The 16,891-nt window shown below is 37.5% G+C and overlaps 1 protein-coding gene across 1 annotated transcript in view; it reads right to left on the bottom strand.

The window, feature by feature from the left end:
• Nucleotides 1-1,682: 1,682 nt before the first annotated feature.
• Nucleotides 1,683-16,891, bottom strand: part of KCNMA1 (potassium calcium-activated channel subfamily M alpha 1) — a 255,043-nt gene continuing 239,834 nt past the window's right edge. Inside the window, exons 30-32 of the mRNA XM_033515702.1 lie at nucleotides 15,716-15,940; nucleotides 13,592-13,620; nucleotides 1,683-7,961 (exon numbers count right to left, since the gene is read on the bottom strand). Coding sequence (XP_033371593.1) covers nucleotides 7,807-7,961; nucleotides 13,592-13,620; nucleotides 15,716-15,940 — 409 coding nt within the window. The 3' untranslated portion in view covers nucleotides 1,683-7,806. The remainder of the gene's footprint in view (nucleotides 7,962-13,591; nucleotides 13,621-15,715; nucleotides 15,941-16,891) is intronic.

Raw genomic sequence — 16,891 nt, 5'->3', positions numbered from 1 at the left:
TTTCTGAAATCTCCTCTGTAGCTTGAACCACATATTTGCAATTAAACTAAATTTTAAAAAAATCAACATTGAATTGCTATAATACAATTGAAGTATTTTGAAAGAGTAGCAGAACTGCCTTAAGGTCCAGCAAAAGTGAGAACAACCTGTTCATTTGCTGCAGGTACTTGCTGACTAAAATTTTGGGGGGAACTTCATGGGGTTCTGCTCAGTGTAGTCTTTGTACTGATGAGTATCAGGGCTGTAGACATAACAAAACAGCTTCATACTTTAGTTACTCCATGGCCAGGTTTGATTTAAGTGTTTTTGACAGCAAGTGGTGCCAGCTAGGAGCCAAGACCTTAAAAATATTAGTTGGTGGTGACACATATGTATAGGTATAATTATTCATGTTCAAATGCACACACATATATCTGTACATCTCTGTGTGTGGGTAAATGCCTCTTCTGTGATATGGAACCTTGTGCAGGGAGCAGACATGTGATTAAACCCTTGATGAAGGATTACCAATTCCATCTTAAAATGGGTACCTGTTCATGGTGTGTTGTGTGACTGTGCATCACTTCCTCTTGTTGTTCTCCTTCAGTAATTAAAAGTCAAGCTTCCTAATTAGTGCCTGGCACCAAGAAGGGATAAGGTCAAGGAATTAGAGCTAAAGTAGGCATCTGCATATGGATATATTGACACAGAGTGGTCCTTTCACTGAACTGTTGAAAACAGACATCGCAGTTTTTATGGCACATAAACTCCCTTCCCCAGTGAGAGAGGCTAAGGATGGTCTGGAGGAGTGAACATTGGTGCAGAGCCAGTTTCTTACATAGTTCTCCACAGTTCTGCACAGATTTTGTCATGCATTGATTCTCCCCCTCCCCCAAAACCATTCTTGTTTGCTTGCAGAGCAATCTGTGCAGCCATTTTATATCTGGTTCTTTGTGTTAGGACCCAATGAGTATTTGTACTTTTGGGGGTTTCTTAGAAGCTTAACTGAATCTTTTCCAGAGTTCTGCTCCTCTTCTTTCTTCTCCATTATTCAGAATCAAGCAAGGTTTATCAAACTGTGATTGATTACAAATCGCTGTGGTGATACTGCTGCACAGAAGATTAATGATGTCAACCTTAATGACAAGGTTATTTTATAGCAGAATGCCAGCCACATGCACACAATGTTACAGACTCCAAAAGGAGACTGTTTTTTCTGAAGACTTAAACCATACAGTTGCATGTAGGATGATACTTTGTCCCCTGCAATGGAAACATAGTCCAAAACTTGCAGATAATTTTTAAATGTACTCATCATGTGAAAGAAAATCTTGGGCTGTTTAGGAAAATTATCAATCCATTTTAGCCCAGCCTAGCGGAGCTAAATGCTCAGTTCAGCCATGTAAAGTAGATAAATTGAACCAGGCTTTATCTGTATTTGGCTATACAACTGGTGTTAGGGTGCCATTTATTGCTGGTGCAGAATTGCTATTCATGGAGGACCCATAGCATCCTCCATGGCAGCTGATATTAATTATCATTGTAAGGATTCTGGAGTGTAAGCAAGAGAGAAAGGCTGTAGAGTTAGTCTTTGGTCAAAGCATTAATAATATCAGTTTCATGGATGCAGTAATATTCATGACTTGGTGATACAAGCTACAAACTTTTCTAGAAGAGAAAAAAGAAAACACAGCAATGTCTCCTTCTTTTAGAACACAAATACATAAATTTTAATCTGAGAAAAATACAAAATGAAACCATGTACAAGTTATGTACAAACCCTTTTTACAGGACGATATATTTTTCACTGGATATTACATATGACAAAGTCAGGTAGATCATTTCTGAGCACCAGCATTTGTTCTCTCTCACCAACCCATGATGTTAAAAGTAAAGTGATGAAGTAGTACTCCTTTTTCTTCATGAACTTTTAAATTAAGATGCTTGCTGGTTCTCTGTGTACTCCCTTGCCATCTCCACTTCCAAATTATAACTAATGTAGACATTTGAAACAATCAAAATATAGTGTATATATGTATTTGTGTGTGTGTGTTTTTTCCAAAGGAAGAAGATGGTTTCATCAGTCTTGAACTCTACAGAAATATGAAAGTTAAAGTAATACTTTTTATATATAGTTTTAAAAATATTTTATTTATTTTTTGCCAGAGATTAGATTATTTGCATTGGCTAAGCATATGTGTCCCAAGCTACGGAACAATGGCAGAAGCAGAATTTTTTTAACTGCTTGAGATAACTTCTTGCTGAATTATTTTTTTGTTCCTACTAGTTATTGTCCAGTCAACAAAATGCTCTTATGCCACTTCTTTGTTTCTGAAAAATCTATGGGTTTTATTACATGTATTCAGCTGCCTATATGCTGTGTTCTGGGTTGTTTGGGTTTTTTTACATTATAGAGATCTCCTCTAAAATGCATTGACTGAAGCAGTAAGAAACCTTGTCTCAACATCATAAAGGTTCTAATTAGATGCAGCGCTACTGTTGAGCTTCCTAAGTTAGATATTGCTCTAAATTAGACCCAAAGTAATAAAAGAAATACCTCACATTTTATATTTTCATCATTTTCCCTGCCCCTTTTCCTTTTGGCAGCTCCCAGTAACACAGCTCTGTGCAGAGCAGACACCTGAGAGCAGCAGCCCTCGCTGTGGGCTCCAGTGGAATTTGCCTGGTCACACAGACTGGTGCTCAGAGACTGCACAGCCTCAGCGGGGCTGCATGCTCTAGAGCAGAGAGAACCATAGATGCATCACTGACAGAAACAGAGCTCTGGTAAATGCTGGCACACACTTGCCAATACTACAGGCCCACATAACCATCCTGGGCAGTGACTACAGCAGAAGAGCTGCTACATTCCTTCCATTATTTCAGATGGGGCTGTAACCCACACCCACTACTATTGCTCAGCATGAAAATACTGTAAATGGAATATTAGGAGACCTGGCATGTATATATAATGACTTTTTTTTAAAAAAAACCCCACTATTTTCCTTAAGCCTGTGGTTATTCAAGAACCTTTAGAATTATAAAAAAAATAATTAAAATTAAAAAGGTTCTTGTTTGTATGCTGGGGGTTTCAGTGGTTCAGATGGCACAGAAAAGAAAAAAACAGGATTATAAAGAGTTCTCCTTTCCTCTGATTTTTTTTTGTGCATTTGCCATTGACTTTGACAGATATTCCCAGGCTAATCCACTGTAACACTGGGAACAGATTTCTGTTTTCACTTTGTCCTGTTCATCGCCTTTCACACGCTTGGATATTTTGTTTAAGCACATTCAGGACTAGAAATGAAAGGTGAGACACACACTTCTTTTGGTGCTAAAGAAATTCACAATGATAACAGCTGTAAAAACAAAACACACATACACACACACATTGACCTCAATATGTGTTCATTTCAAATGCATTGGGATCCAGGAGCCCTTAGGAATCCACTTCTTAAAACTATTTAAGCACCTGCTCTGTGTTTCAGTTTGAGCCCATGTGAGTCAGTTAGTCCAGGGCAGTTGCTAACATTTTTATGGATTGGCCAGAGAGTGACCAAGCAGTGAAAACATTATTAGCCATTTGTAAATTATTGCTTTTTTTTTTTTTTTGTCATGTATGTTTATGCATCAGTTTATGCAACCAGTTATTGCAGTAGTTGTTAGCTGTAGTTTAGACACACACACACCCAGCAAAACCTGAATGAGAACACACTATTGTACTTTCTCCTTCTACTACATAAGAGTTCAAGAAATGCAAAAGCTTCCTTTTGCTGGGCAAAAATAGCCAACCTCACCACCACCACCACCCACCAATGTATAATAAAAGGCTAATGCTTTTGCAGTGTGTCCTGTACTTGGCTTGCAAACTACATCTGCCCTTTCCCTCCTTTGGCTGAGGCCATTTCTCTCTTTTCACATCCAGCTGACCATGCCTGGCCCAGATCAAGGGGTTTGTACTTTCTGTCCCATGTGTTCCCTACTGTGGGCCATCAACGCTGATTTGAAAGACAAAGTGTTAAAATGTCAGTGACAGCTTTAGAATGCTTTTAAAAAGTACAAGGAAATGTTTTCATCTTGTTTTTCCCTATTAAAAAATACATCATATACTTACTATTTTAGAAGGAACTACACAGTCACAATGAGGTGTTAAAATTTGCATTAAGACTGTAAATATTTTCTTTTCTTTATACCTTAACCTCTTCAGTGCTCTGCACTTGCCACCAAATCTATCAGAGGACAGTTCTATCCTTTCATCTTAGTGTCATGGGCTTCAGGGGACAAATTAAAGCAATAGCCATGACACGGAGAGAGCCAGCAGAATTCCTGGAATGTGGGAGCCCACAAGTGCAGGGGTGTAAGGAGGGTCAGGAGCACAGCCCAGCTGCAGCAGGGAGAGAAGGCTCTGCAGCAAAATGTCACTGCACCTCTCACAGAACTGACCAGGATGGCTGGGTTTTGGTCAAACCAGCTGGAAACACCAGAAACAATCCTGCCACGTGCTACCCTGCAAGCCACAAACTTCCTTTACTTTTTTGTGCCTTTCTTCTCCCCAGTTCATGGAGAATAAAAACAATGACACCTTCTTGTGATGGCTCTATCAAATAGATGCACAGCCCCACACGTGTGTGCATGCATGGGTGCAAACACACACACACACACACACACACACTGTTTATCCAACACATGACTTACCAAAAACCCTATAGCCTGTACCAGTAGTGCATGCAATTAATGCCAAAAAAAACAAAACAAAACCCAAAAAAAAAAAAACCCAAAACAACTGGGAATCCTCCCCACCCCACATTTTTGTTTTGTTTTGTTTTTTTTGATTTTTGCCTTCTGAGAAAGGGGTAAAATTTATTGATAAAGACCAAGAATATTTTTCTATATCAGTCATCATTCGGTCTGTCAGCTGTCATTTAAGCCCCTTTCCCAGCCTTTTCCCAGCTTTGATGTAAATTCATATATTCATATATATCCAAGGTGCTGGTCACACTGTAATTTATAATGGCTGAATATCAAAGATCCTCAACAGGTTTTCTATCTGTTCCTCCACCTACTTTCCAAACATCAGTTCTGATAATCTCTGATTATCAAAAACAGGACTAAGACAATATTACTGATTTTGGCTTTTCTAGAAATGGGAAGTGTAGACCCATAACTCTGCCTGTTTCTGTCTGTCTTGTTTGCTCTCTATGGGTGTTGTTCTGCCAACCCCTGCATATGGAGCTATCTGTGCCAGAAGAGCTCGGGAGTGTGTTCAGGTCTTGTCCTTTATTTACAAACAAGCCTGGGATTTTGGGGTGTGACACTTAAACTGGACAGAGACACACAAACCTTAGCTGTGTAGGGGTGCTGTATTTGATTCATTATGTTTTACCCAGTGAATGCTCCCTTCTGAAGGAAGGACACACAGAAGTGGCACTGTATATGATAAGGTATAAGATATAATGTTTTATGCCCCTATAGTAAACACTAATCTTTTCAGGAAAAAAAATAAAATTCATATGCTTTTGGTGAGGTTGAATAAGAAATTTCTAAAATTCTCCAGTACTCAGGACCAGCTTTTTTTCATTCTGGTTTTAACATGAATGCAGTTCATAAATGAAAAAGGAGCACTGACCTCAAAGAAAAGGCTTAACATGACCCAATGCAGAAACTGGATGTAAATTATAGCGTGTCACTAGCTGAAGCAGCATATGTCGGAAGAACTCACTGGAATTATCTTCTCTTTTCAGGACTGTGAAATGCCTTAAACATGGATCTAAATAATAATGAAAAACTGCTTGTATTGTTTTGTTACTCTGTAGGAGAGTGAAGTATTTTAAACAATCCAATTTTACAGATACTGTATTAACAATTCTTGTTATTGTCTTTAAATAGCTATTCTACAAAATGTAACAACAAAATAGTCACAGTCCAAGAAGTCACTCCAGAATAAAGCCTATTAGGTGTTAGTATGGTTATACTTGTACTGCAGCCAGTGGACAAACATTAAAGCTGAGATAGTTTGGCTTAAATGTTGGATTATATAGTGGACATCGTTGTTTTCACAATAAATTCATCGTCTGCTTTGTATTTGTTTGATTCACTGATATTTCTCTAATGATAAAAATACCACTGTATGTTTAATTGTGGTGTTTAACAATTCTGCAAAATTACAAAGCCTAAAGTTGACTTGCACAATGAAAATCTGCTTTTCCTGATGACTCTGGTTTTGCAGTTTTGGTTCTTGTTTCCATATTAGCACAGCCTTTCCTTTTTTTTTTCCACACAATTGTGTCAGATGTTGCTTATTTGAGATCGAGTTAGTTACTAAATCATTTAGAACATAAATGCTTGGTTGGGTAGATACTGCAGCACAGATATGAAACATCACATTTTTGTCTGATGGCTATAAAGCTTGTTGGCAACTTTGTGAAACTGCTGACACAAAAGGCACCCATCAAAGGCCTTTTGCATGTTATCACAATAAATACATTCATCACTTTTATTATTTTGATTTGGTTATTACTGTACTTTTGTGTGTGGTGTCCCAGCAAAGTAAAAACAAATAAAAGGAAAAAAAAACAAACAAAAAACCAGAAAAACAACTGCTAAAATAAGATGTTGCTTATTGTTGGAATTAACTGAGGACAGCACATTGTGAGACTGTAGAGCTGAGGCTAAACCAGTTTTTATCCTGAATTCACCAAAAGGAGATTCAGTGCGCCCTTTACCAGGGTATGAGCTGTCACCAAAATGCAAGGGCCTGGAGCTCAATCTATAGATATCAGGAAGAATTTGTACCATCTCAGGGCAATGAAAGGCCATCAGCACTTCTGAAGTAAGGAAGTAACAACATGTGGTAGATGAGATGGTTTATACGCTTCCATGCACCATTGCATCCACTCTGGGCCAAAGCACATGGCAAAAGAATTGCCAAGCTTGCCTTCCTGAAATTCGCAACTGCTGATGGCTAGTGGGAAGTGCAATTGCCAGATCTGCCATTTCTAGCAGGTGCCCCTTCCATCCATGCCCTTGGCTGGGGTGGTGACATTCCCTGTGCCTGTGTGGCAGCGCGTTCCCCAGGGGTTTCTGTGTGTGGGACAGTGAGAAGGGGCAGGGGACAGTGGGGGGTCACTGGACCTTCAGGTAACTGACAGTCAAGATGAGCTATATAAAACAAAGGATCTTTCAGAAGAATGTTACATGTACAAAAATATGACTTTCAACTCTGAAAATAAATAAGTTCAATTTATTAAGAGCTGGTGTCAATGCTGAACAAAATACACATCTTCTGATAAAGAAACATTTTGGTGAAGTGTTGTTGGTTTTTTTTCTTCTTTTTTTTTTTTTTTGATTTACTAAAATACAAGTTGGACCTTTCTTTCCTTTTTGTAAATATATCATTTGTCTCCCTTAATTACATATCCTTATAACTGTGACCATCATTCTCCTTTAAGCCAAAGACTGAGGGTTTGTTGGGTTTTTTAATTCTTAGGAGTCTGGCCACATATGCTGTTTTTTTAAGGGAAAATACTTAACAATGAAAAAAAAAAAAAAAGAAAAATATATTTTTTCTAATAAATAAAAATAATTTAAAATGCTAGAGGCTATACATGACTAGTTTTGATTATGTTCATTTATAAATGAAATAGTTTCCAAAATACGTGGAAGCAATATTAAAGGCAGACAAACAAAGATCTGTCTACTTTATTTTCCCATTAAGCGTGCCCTTCTTAACTTCTCCATCAGTGGTTCAGCAAGTAAGAGGAATAAATGTCACATCACCATTCATGAAGTTTGTCAGGCTTTAAAAAAATAGTTCTGGCTTCGAAGGAGTCAACATTCATCTTCAACTTCTCGTATTGGTGGTATCAAGCTGCTTGTCGATTTATATTGATTGATCTGATTGGCCATGTGAGTGCTCATGGGCTTGATTTGAATGTTTCTGGGATAGGCATTATCCGGCTCATCTGTAAACCATTTCTTTTCTGCTAAGGAGCAAAACAGGTAGAGACAGGATAAGGAGGGAAAAATGAAAGTTTAATTAGTGAAGCACACATACACAGAAGCATTAAAAAAAAAAGAAAAAGAAAAAGGGAGTGGTCAGTAAAGTTTATAGAAAAAAGAGATCAATAGAAGGTGACTTTGACTAATTACTAGCAATACAGTGCATTAGATTAATACCTCTGAAAATACTGTTATGAAAGGACGATGACGCTTGCAGGTTTGATAATAGAAGCTAAAGAAAACTGCCAATGTTCTAGTTTGCTTTTGGATGTAAGAGAGCTCTTTTCTTGTGCCCATGCTCAGGTGATCCATTTATTGAAAAAAACCAACAAAAAACAAATCAAAGTCTAAACTAAGAAGCCAAGGAGAGCAGCTGGGATAAGGGTAATGCAGAAAAGAGCATATGAGTCTGTACACAGAGGAGCATCAGAGACTTCTCTGAGCCATTTCAGCCTTGGGGTGGTGGCTACTGCTGGCCCAGAAATCATGCAGGAGAACATAAAGAACTTTCTGCAGTTGGTGTTTGAACAAACAGAACTTGTATTCCTGCACCCTTGCTGCACAGAGTGGGCATTATATCCCTGCTCAGGGATATACACAGGATCTGGGGCACTGCTGATCTCAAGGGTTTAAAATGGGGTGCAGGACACACCAGACACTGCAATCCTGAACGGATTGGTCATGATAGGTGACAGCAAGGCAAAGACAGTAAAGGACTTAAAGGAAAATTAAGAGAGGAAGCTCTTTCTTTTCTGTCCTTGAGCAATGTCTGTTTCCATGAACACAGGAAGAATTTCATGGCGCAGCTTTAAGGTGGGCTGGGAGCAATGTGGGAAGATGCTGAGAGGCTGCAGCATTGCAGCCCTTTCCCAGCTGTTCATCACTGCAACCACTGTGTTGCACTGCTCCATTGCAAATATGGACAAAAGTTTCTTAAAATTCACAAAAGAAAAAAAAAATTAATTCTTAAACCCTTTAGAGAGCAATTTCTGCTGTAATTTCTCAATGACAGGTATGCAATTTTGTAAGATAACTTTATTCCAAGACTTGGAAACTCCTGATCTAGAGAATGGCTAATGGGCATTAGGTGCACTTGTGCCTTGGCAAGCATTTGTGAACAGGGTTCTTTATCCACTCTTGTCCTCCTTCCCCAGATTCCAGGGGTGGATGGGCAGAGCAGTGGACACACGGATCTGGGCATTTCATTATTACATCCAAGGTTCAAAAGTGTGTGGCACAGGAGCTGCCACTCTTACATGTATGCACTACTTCTCATTCTAATGGGGCATCCAAAATGCTGCAGAAGCCTTAGTGCCTCACTCAGGATAAACTCCTACTTTTGCTAACCACTGAAATGCTGCAATCAGGGCAGGAGTAGAAGGAATGCTCATTTCTTAATAAATAAATGATTTAAAATTAGCAAAGCAAAATTCACCTTAGAAACCCAAGGACTGAGCACAAAAGCTCAGCAGGTAAAGGAGAGAAAAGGAATGGAAAGACTGAGAAAAATAGAGGACAAATTCCTGGACATAAGTCCACAAAATAAACAAAGAGCTTTGGACGTAGAATCTCTCAAGAAGTAGCTTAATCTCCAGAATTACTGGACTTTTCAGTCATTTTCATGAATAACAAATTAAAACACTTCCACTTCATATGGATTTTTAGAATTTACATGCCAGACCCCCACTCCCCATTAAAACCTTTGTTACCTGTTCTTACACATTTTCAAAAATTAATTCAAACCTAGGAATTCAATTACTCATTAGTGGATTATTACTGAAGGGAAACAGAACTACTGTATTGTTTTTCTTGTAATTTTCTAAAATACTTTTCACTTATGTTTAAAAATATCCTACTCATTTGTGACCAGACTAAATAATTCCCAGCCCCCTTAAAGTTGCCTGAGTCTGAGCGATGTTCAATCTCCCATCTCCCTCTCTCTCACCTATTATAATTAAGTTCCCTTTGATTTGAACAGATTGGACGATAGGAATTCATAATGTTACATCCTGCACACTGAAGCTAACTGATTAAGTGCTTTAAATTATTCTTCCTGACAGAATGATAAAGTTACAATCTGTTCAGAGATGATCTACAGCTTGCCAGACTCCTACCGTTTCTTTCTACATTCATTTATCTTTTTGTCAAGCAGTTAAAAAAAAAAAAGAAAAAAAAAAAGAAAGAAAAAGCCTCAATTCCATAGATCTTTTAAAGTAATCAGAACATCTGAATTATTAATGAGACTTTAAGGGAATGATTCCTGATGGGGGCCGGTTTAAGAAAGGTTGTAGGAAAAAGAAGTCTGGGAATGTGTACACATCAAAATAATTTCAGCTCCATTTAAAAAACCATTTAGTTCAAGTGTGACACATGAACCATTATGCATTTGTGGAAACCAATTTTATGTGATCTACGATTAAACTAACCTTTCAGAGAGGTGTAAAGTGTGATGGTTATCATGTTTTAAAAGCCTTGTGAGATCACATAAACAATTTCAAACTAACAGTTTTCTAATGGTTTGTGTTTAAAATGATTTTAAGGCAAGTTAAGCACCGTGAACTTTCATTGCTACCTTCTTTTTTTTAACACATGGTGCAAAAACTTTCCTTACAAACAGAACTTGGTGCAAGTTAATTCAACATTGTAGCAAGTAAGGGGAGACTTGTGTGTGTGCTAAGAATCATAACTGTGTTGTGTTTCTCAGCAGCCAGTGCAAAATACTTCAAAATATCCTGCTTTCCCTAAAATTTTCAAAAGAAGCTATTTATTTACGTGTTAAATTTAAAATAAAGCTCCTGTATAGGGAGCTGTTCTTTAAAAAGAAGCCACCCAGTCTCTTTCTGCCTTTACCTGGCAAGTAACAAATACATAACATTAATAATAAATGCAGAAGCTGGTAGATTCTAATTTATTTTGCTGTTTAGGTTTCTTTTTGCCAGCGCTGAAACTTTGATCCAAGCATTATCATCTCCAGCATGCAATGCTTAGATCCAGCTTTATTCCTTTCCTGTTCTTTTCTTCTGTTAAAATTATCTTTGACCACATGAAAATGAAATCTCCTGTGCAAATTCATTGACCTCCCCACTTACCTTTGAGATGTGAGCTTAACACTCCTGATCTTTACTCTTGGCCACTATGATATTCTGCTCCCAGATACTAAATGTCCTTCTTGAAGCCCCTACATACTTTTCACTCCTTTATGCTATGCTTAAAGCCTGATTTTGGTATGTCTTCCAGAGTATTAGCACAGATTTTTGTCTTTAATATTTACTCTTTCTTTTAGATGAGAGCAGAAATTCCCTTTCTAAAGTCTTTATATACTGCTATACTCACCAAGCACTTTTAAGCTCTCTGTCACAGTCTGCTCCTCTCCCTTTTGGAATATGCATATTGATCCTTACCAGAAGTGTTTCTACATTATAGTGACAATAGGAATAGTTTTTTATCTTGGTTTTTTTTAAGGAGCTGCTGAAAAAAGTCCCTGATCTTCCTACGCTATTTGACAGGCTTCGTTTCGACAGCATCACCTGAGAGATGTTGGAAGAGCAAAGTAACTGAATGTATCAGAAAGCAGAAAACACTTACTTTCCCCTCAAACATCTATGTTAGCAATGGGCTATCAGCATCAGTGCATCCATGAGGGTTCAAAAGGCTTCATTCTCACATTACAAATAAATAAAAATTAACATTTTTGTGTAACACACTTCCCCACAGCATAAAAAAAGGGATATAAATAATCAAAGTAAAAAGATCAAAATAGAGTTCTCTTCAACTTGTATAAGACTCCAGCAATTCTCTCTCCAACAGCTTTGTTGTACTGGTGCTTTAAAATTTCTATCATTAATTCTGGAATGAGTAGCAACTTAGAACAAATGTCACTGTGAAACACCCTCTCTTGTAAGCAGAGCCAAAGAAAATACTACCCAAACATGACACAAAGGTTTTACTTAATTTGTATTCTCACCCTAATCCCAGATTACCTTTCAACTGTTTAAAACATGAATTTTTTGTCTTCTGTGACACTTGCAGTATCAAATTAGTTTGCATGTATGTGTTTGTGTGTCTCCTTCCTGCATGTAAACGTCTTGTTCATAACTAAATTGAAAATTCTCCCATGTAATTTGTTCCTGAGTGAGACAAAAAGTAATGAAAGTTTCTCCACCCAGCTGCTCAGCAATTCTTTCTCTGGCAGATGAATATTTTATATGTAGCAGGAAGCAAGAAATTTTCAGGGAAAGAGAGAATAAACTATTTTTTCTATGAAGAACTTTACTTTGCTCCAGTTCAACTAAAGGTTTGTGACAATGTTATGGACTTGTTCTTGCTTTTTTATTTTTTAAACTACCAAAATTCTTAGTTTTGACAATGGGAATTTCACTGGAAAAGGCCTGTCTCTCTCTTACTAGGTCAATAGGAACCCAGGCAAAGAACCTGCAGGTTTGCTAGATATAATTTTGTGTCAACATTTGAACTCACTAAGAACTTGGTTTCCAATGCTGAAACCATTCTGGGACTGACATAAATGGCAGGACCTTCATTTAAAAACCTAAAACATCACATCCTGACATTAGTGATACTTCTCCACTTTCAAAACTAGGTATTTTCCTATGGTTGTCTGACTTGGGATAGAACAGGAGATTTCCTCTTACTTTTCAGTATAAAAACCAACACAGGGTTAGTTTAAGTATTTCTCTATTCATAATGACCAACTGCCATTAGTATGTCCATATCAGAAAATCTTCATCACTATAATGAACCATTTCATCAATCTGACTAGAGTCATGTGGAATCTGTACACAATATTACTGAAAGTCAAAAGTTTTAGAATTCTAAATTCAAGACAGAGCAGAGAGGTGGAGCAGACTTCAGTGTAATCTGAAGAATTCAGATTTGCACCTGTATTAGATATTCCTCTTCTGCTGCTCACAAAGTCAGGAAGTTACTTCTTTAATGTGTGCTGTTTATGTTTTTTTCTATTTGAGCTGCACTGTTATCCAAATACTATTTTTTTTTTTTGGAAAAAAATCATTAGGTAGGATGTGACAAGTGGCTTCATATTAACACCCTTCCTTTCTCTGCTAAATGGAAAACAGATAAAACATTAATGGAAAAGCATTTTGGTGTCAAAGCCATTACCATTCTTCCAAAATGTGTAACTGCTCTCTACTACCTTCAATCAATACTGTGGACGTAAAAAGATGCTCATGTACATACATGGGGAATAGGAGAGGAGGGAGGGAGGAAAGAAATTGGAATGAGGCATGGGAAATTAAAGTAATGTCTGCACCATGATAGGCATCTTCACTGAGCAGGAACCTGGGTGTTTACAAAAGGACACGTGCAATTAGAAAGGCAAGCAGATGAGAGGATAAAAAACCAAAATGGGGCTGAGAAACAGCAGCAGCAGCAGCAGCAGCCAGTTTTACTTCTGGTTTGGTGGGAAAAAAAGGCAAAAGAAAACCAACAAAACAATCAACCAAACAAACAAACCAATAACTGAATAAAGTTTGTAACTATTTTTTTTTTTTTAATTTCACAAGTTTTCACAAGGACAAAGTTATAGAGGGAAACCCACAGCAGTTGCTAGGTCATGCAGAACCATTAATTTTCATACCTTGGCCCATTCTATTCATCCTTGTTGCACTTTAGAAAAAGAAGTAAGCTATGTAAGTTTTACAATGCTTTTAAACTGTCATATTTCTGGTTGAGCACTTTAACTGGCACATCCTTGTAGTAATAAATATTCTCAGGGCAAAACATGATAACTTTCTTTGCAAAAAGGAACACATGAATTTTTCTTTATGATGAAAAGCAACTGTAATAGTCTCATTTGCAGGGGAGCAGCCATAATTTGCAGCGTGTTTCGCTGATCGGACTCACAGCTGCGTTTGAATGCACACTCACACATATATACTGGATTCCAATCATTATGCTTAGCACTGCACAGTGGTATTCTCTGTAGCCCACTTACATGGTTCCAGGTTTTGTCAGTAAAAGTGCTTGGCTTTATTGTCAATTCACACAGCAAGCAAATCTTCAAAATTATCATGCTTGGGGAAGGGGAAGGTAGAAGACAAAACTAACCATAAAAGCACCTTGATTGGGTTGGCAGTTACAATGCTGATCATTCCAAATCTAAATACTTTTTTCTGTCTGCATGCTTTCTTGCTGGATAGCCAGGGAAGAGGGTATGTGCTTCTGCCCTTCCTATCCTTGGAAACCCTCCATAAACCTAGAGCTAGCTGTATATTTCAAAATATACATTGGCTTCTGAAGTTTAAACCAAGAAAAGAAAAGTAAAAGCAAGCCTGAAGTATCATTTCTATGGCTGTCTAGGGAAGGCTCCTTTCCACTACTTTATTCAGTTCCCTGCCACAACTTTTTCTGGCTACATGTGTCATTGGTGACAATTTGCAAGAAGTAAATTCTGGCACGTGCATGGAACATGATTCCTCAGCACCATGAATATTTCCAACCCAGGCCTCTTGCTTTCCTCGTTCCCAGCCTGGGGCACAGCACCTCTGCTCTCCAAATGGGAGAGATTTAAAGGCACTCAGTTGTCTTCCCTGCATTCCTCCATACTGGCATGCACCTGCTGGAAAAAAACCAGGTAGAATATGCAGCAAGATTTCTAGAGGTTCTTCATATATTAAGATCCTGGTTGGAAGATTTATACCAACAGTAACTTGGAAAAGTTAAACTACCATCTGGGGAAAGGAACAAAGTCCCTTGAGATCTAATATGTAAGCACAGAAAAATGCTTGCTCTTTTCTGAACATTATTTATTCTGTACATAAGGTGACTAATTCACCTTTTAAAGACGTAAAAGTCCCAAGAAGGCAGTTTTTAATGACTTACATCCAATATTTATGATACATATGGCTTTTTATCCCAAATGTCAAAAGTGAAAGAAAATATAGCTACTCATGTGGCAATATAAATAGACAGAATAATAATTTAATATGCAATTAGACTCTTTCTAAACTTAAATTAAACCATTGGAGTTTTACAACTTCACGCCCAGACAATTTCAGTGTTAAAGGGAAAATACACTATCTCCAAAAGACTGGTATTTTAGATAAAGTTCTTAAACAAGCAGAAAAGTCCCTGATATTGCTTTGGTATAAAGCAGATGTGTAGCAATAATCTATACAAGGAGTGTAAGCCCTATATAATATAAGCTTTGACAGCAAAAAATCAGCAGGGATTTTTATTTTTTTCAGGGTTTTTGGTTTTTTTTTTCAATAGAAGAGTTTTATAAGCATCAAATAAATGCATCAGCTCCTGTAAATATGAGTATTAAAAAAAAACTACTGCAACATACATCAACACTTCTGCACTAAATGACTTTGTGTAACTCTGACATCAAGAGCAAGTGTTCATGTTAAATATACTCTATTTTTGGATATGTAGAGTAACTGCAGTGAGTTATTTATGTTTTCAGTGTGCCTATGGGTTTGGAATTCTTTTTTTATTCTCCCCTAGCATCATAAATAACTTTTGGTCCGTCTGCTTTGTTGCTGTTGTGCTTAAGGGTTTTATGGTGGTGAAATAAAAATGACAATCACATGCACACTGTCATACATATGCAAAATATGTGTACAAAAAGGGAGAACTCCATGGGAAAACAGGGAACATTACTGCTGGAAACATTAACCGGGGAGAATGGGTGGTGAATGCAAGTTTCACACACAGTGGGAGCAGATACACATATCAAAGTCTATCTTCCTGCACATACTTCTGTTTGTCCCGGGAATCCCTGGTCTTGGTGCGGTTCGGTCGGTTTGCTGTTGATGGGATGGAGTGAACTGATGAGCTCTTCTTGCTGGAGGAGTAGGAGGAATGGGAGGAATGAGAGAGACTGGCTCGGGACTGGCCAGCGTTGTGGTCAAACTGCATCAAACAGAAGATCAAGTCCGTCGGCACAAGCTCAAATTCGTATGGTGGGTTTGTGATAACGTAACTGGAAAGAAAGTTATCAAGAAAAAAAGGAAAGAAAAGAAAAAGAGGTTTAGACTTATACTAAAAAAATTTCTTCTGGAGTTGTTAGCTCATGAACGTTTAGCTCAATTTTTGCATTTCTTTTTGTACCCAAATTTAACTCACATAATTCCCATGACAGTTTAGGACCTTTTTAAGTCAGCTGTCACTTTTTAAATCTTTTCCTGTCAGACAGACATAATGTCTGAGAACGATGGTCTTCAAGGGAATCACATAATGATTTTTCAGAGAAATCACCATACAAACCAATGTCCTTTCTCTGGCTGCACCATAACACAATGACTCAAGGAAATATATTTATGAATTGATAAAAACAAGTAACATACCCACCCCAGATGATATTTAAAAGAATGGCTGAAAAGCAGAGAGAGGAGGATTTTATATGCAGCTTATTTAAATACATACTATATTTAAATACATATTTACATAGTTATTAAATATTTAAATACTGGGATATAATTACTGGTTTGGATTGTGACTGTAGTTAAAACAAATTAAGGACAATACATCAATAACTTTGTCGTGAAGGAAATTTTATTAGTTCACTCCACAATAACATTCATGGCCTCCAGGAGCATTTATAAATCTCCACATCTGAAAATTCGACAATGCTTAGTAAAAATCCCAGGCCTGAAATAAAAACTTGCTCAATTTCAAGAATCCCCACCTTCACCTAATGGCCTTTCAGGGTATGAAGGGCTTACAGAGCAGCCGCTACATTTTTTCATGCATGTGAAAAGCAGACTTGAGCAAGGCAATTGGCATTTTCTGTCCGAGCAAGAAATGAGTAAAAATTGAACACGAAGCTCAAGACTTCTTTTCAAATTAATTCAATGCTCATAAGAAATCTGCTGAGCTGCTTCAGGAACAGAAGTCCCTTACTAATCCAACAAATAATCCCAAGTATAGCAAC

The sequence above is a fragment of the Parus major genome, chromosome 6 (genome assembly GCF_001522545.3).
Source record: "Parus major isolate Abel chromosome 6, Parus_major1.1, whole genome shotgun sequence".
NCBI classification, from domain to species: Eukaryota; Metazoa; Chordata; class Aves; order Passeriformes; family Paridae; genus Parus; species Parus major.
Note: the sequence above shows the minus strand (reverse complement) of the source record. Positions and strands in the feature narration are given on the sequence as shown.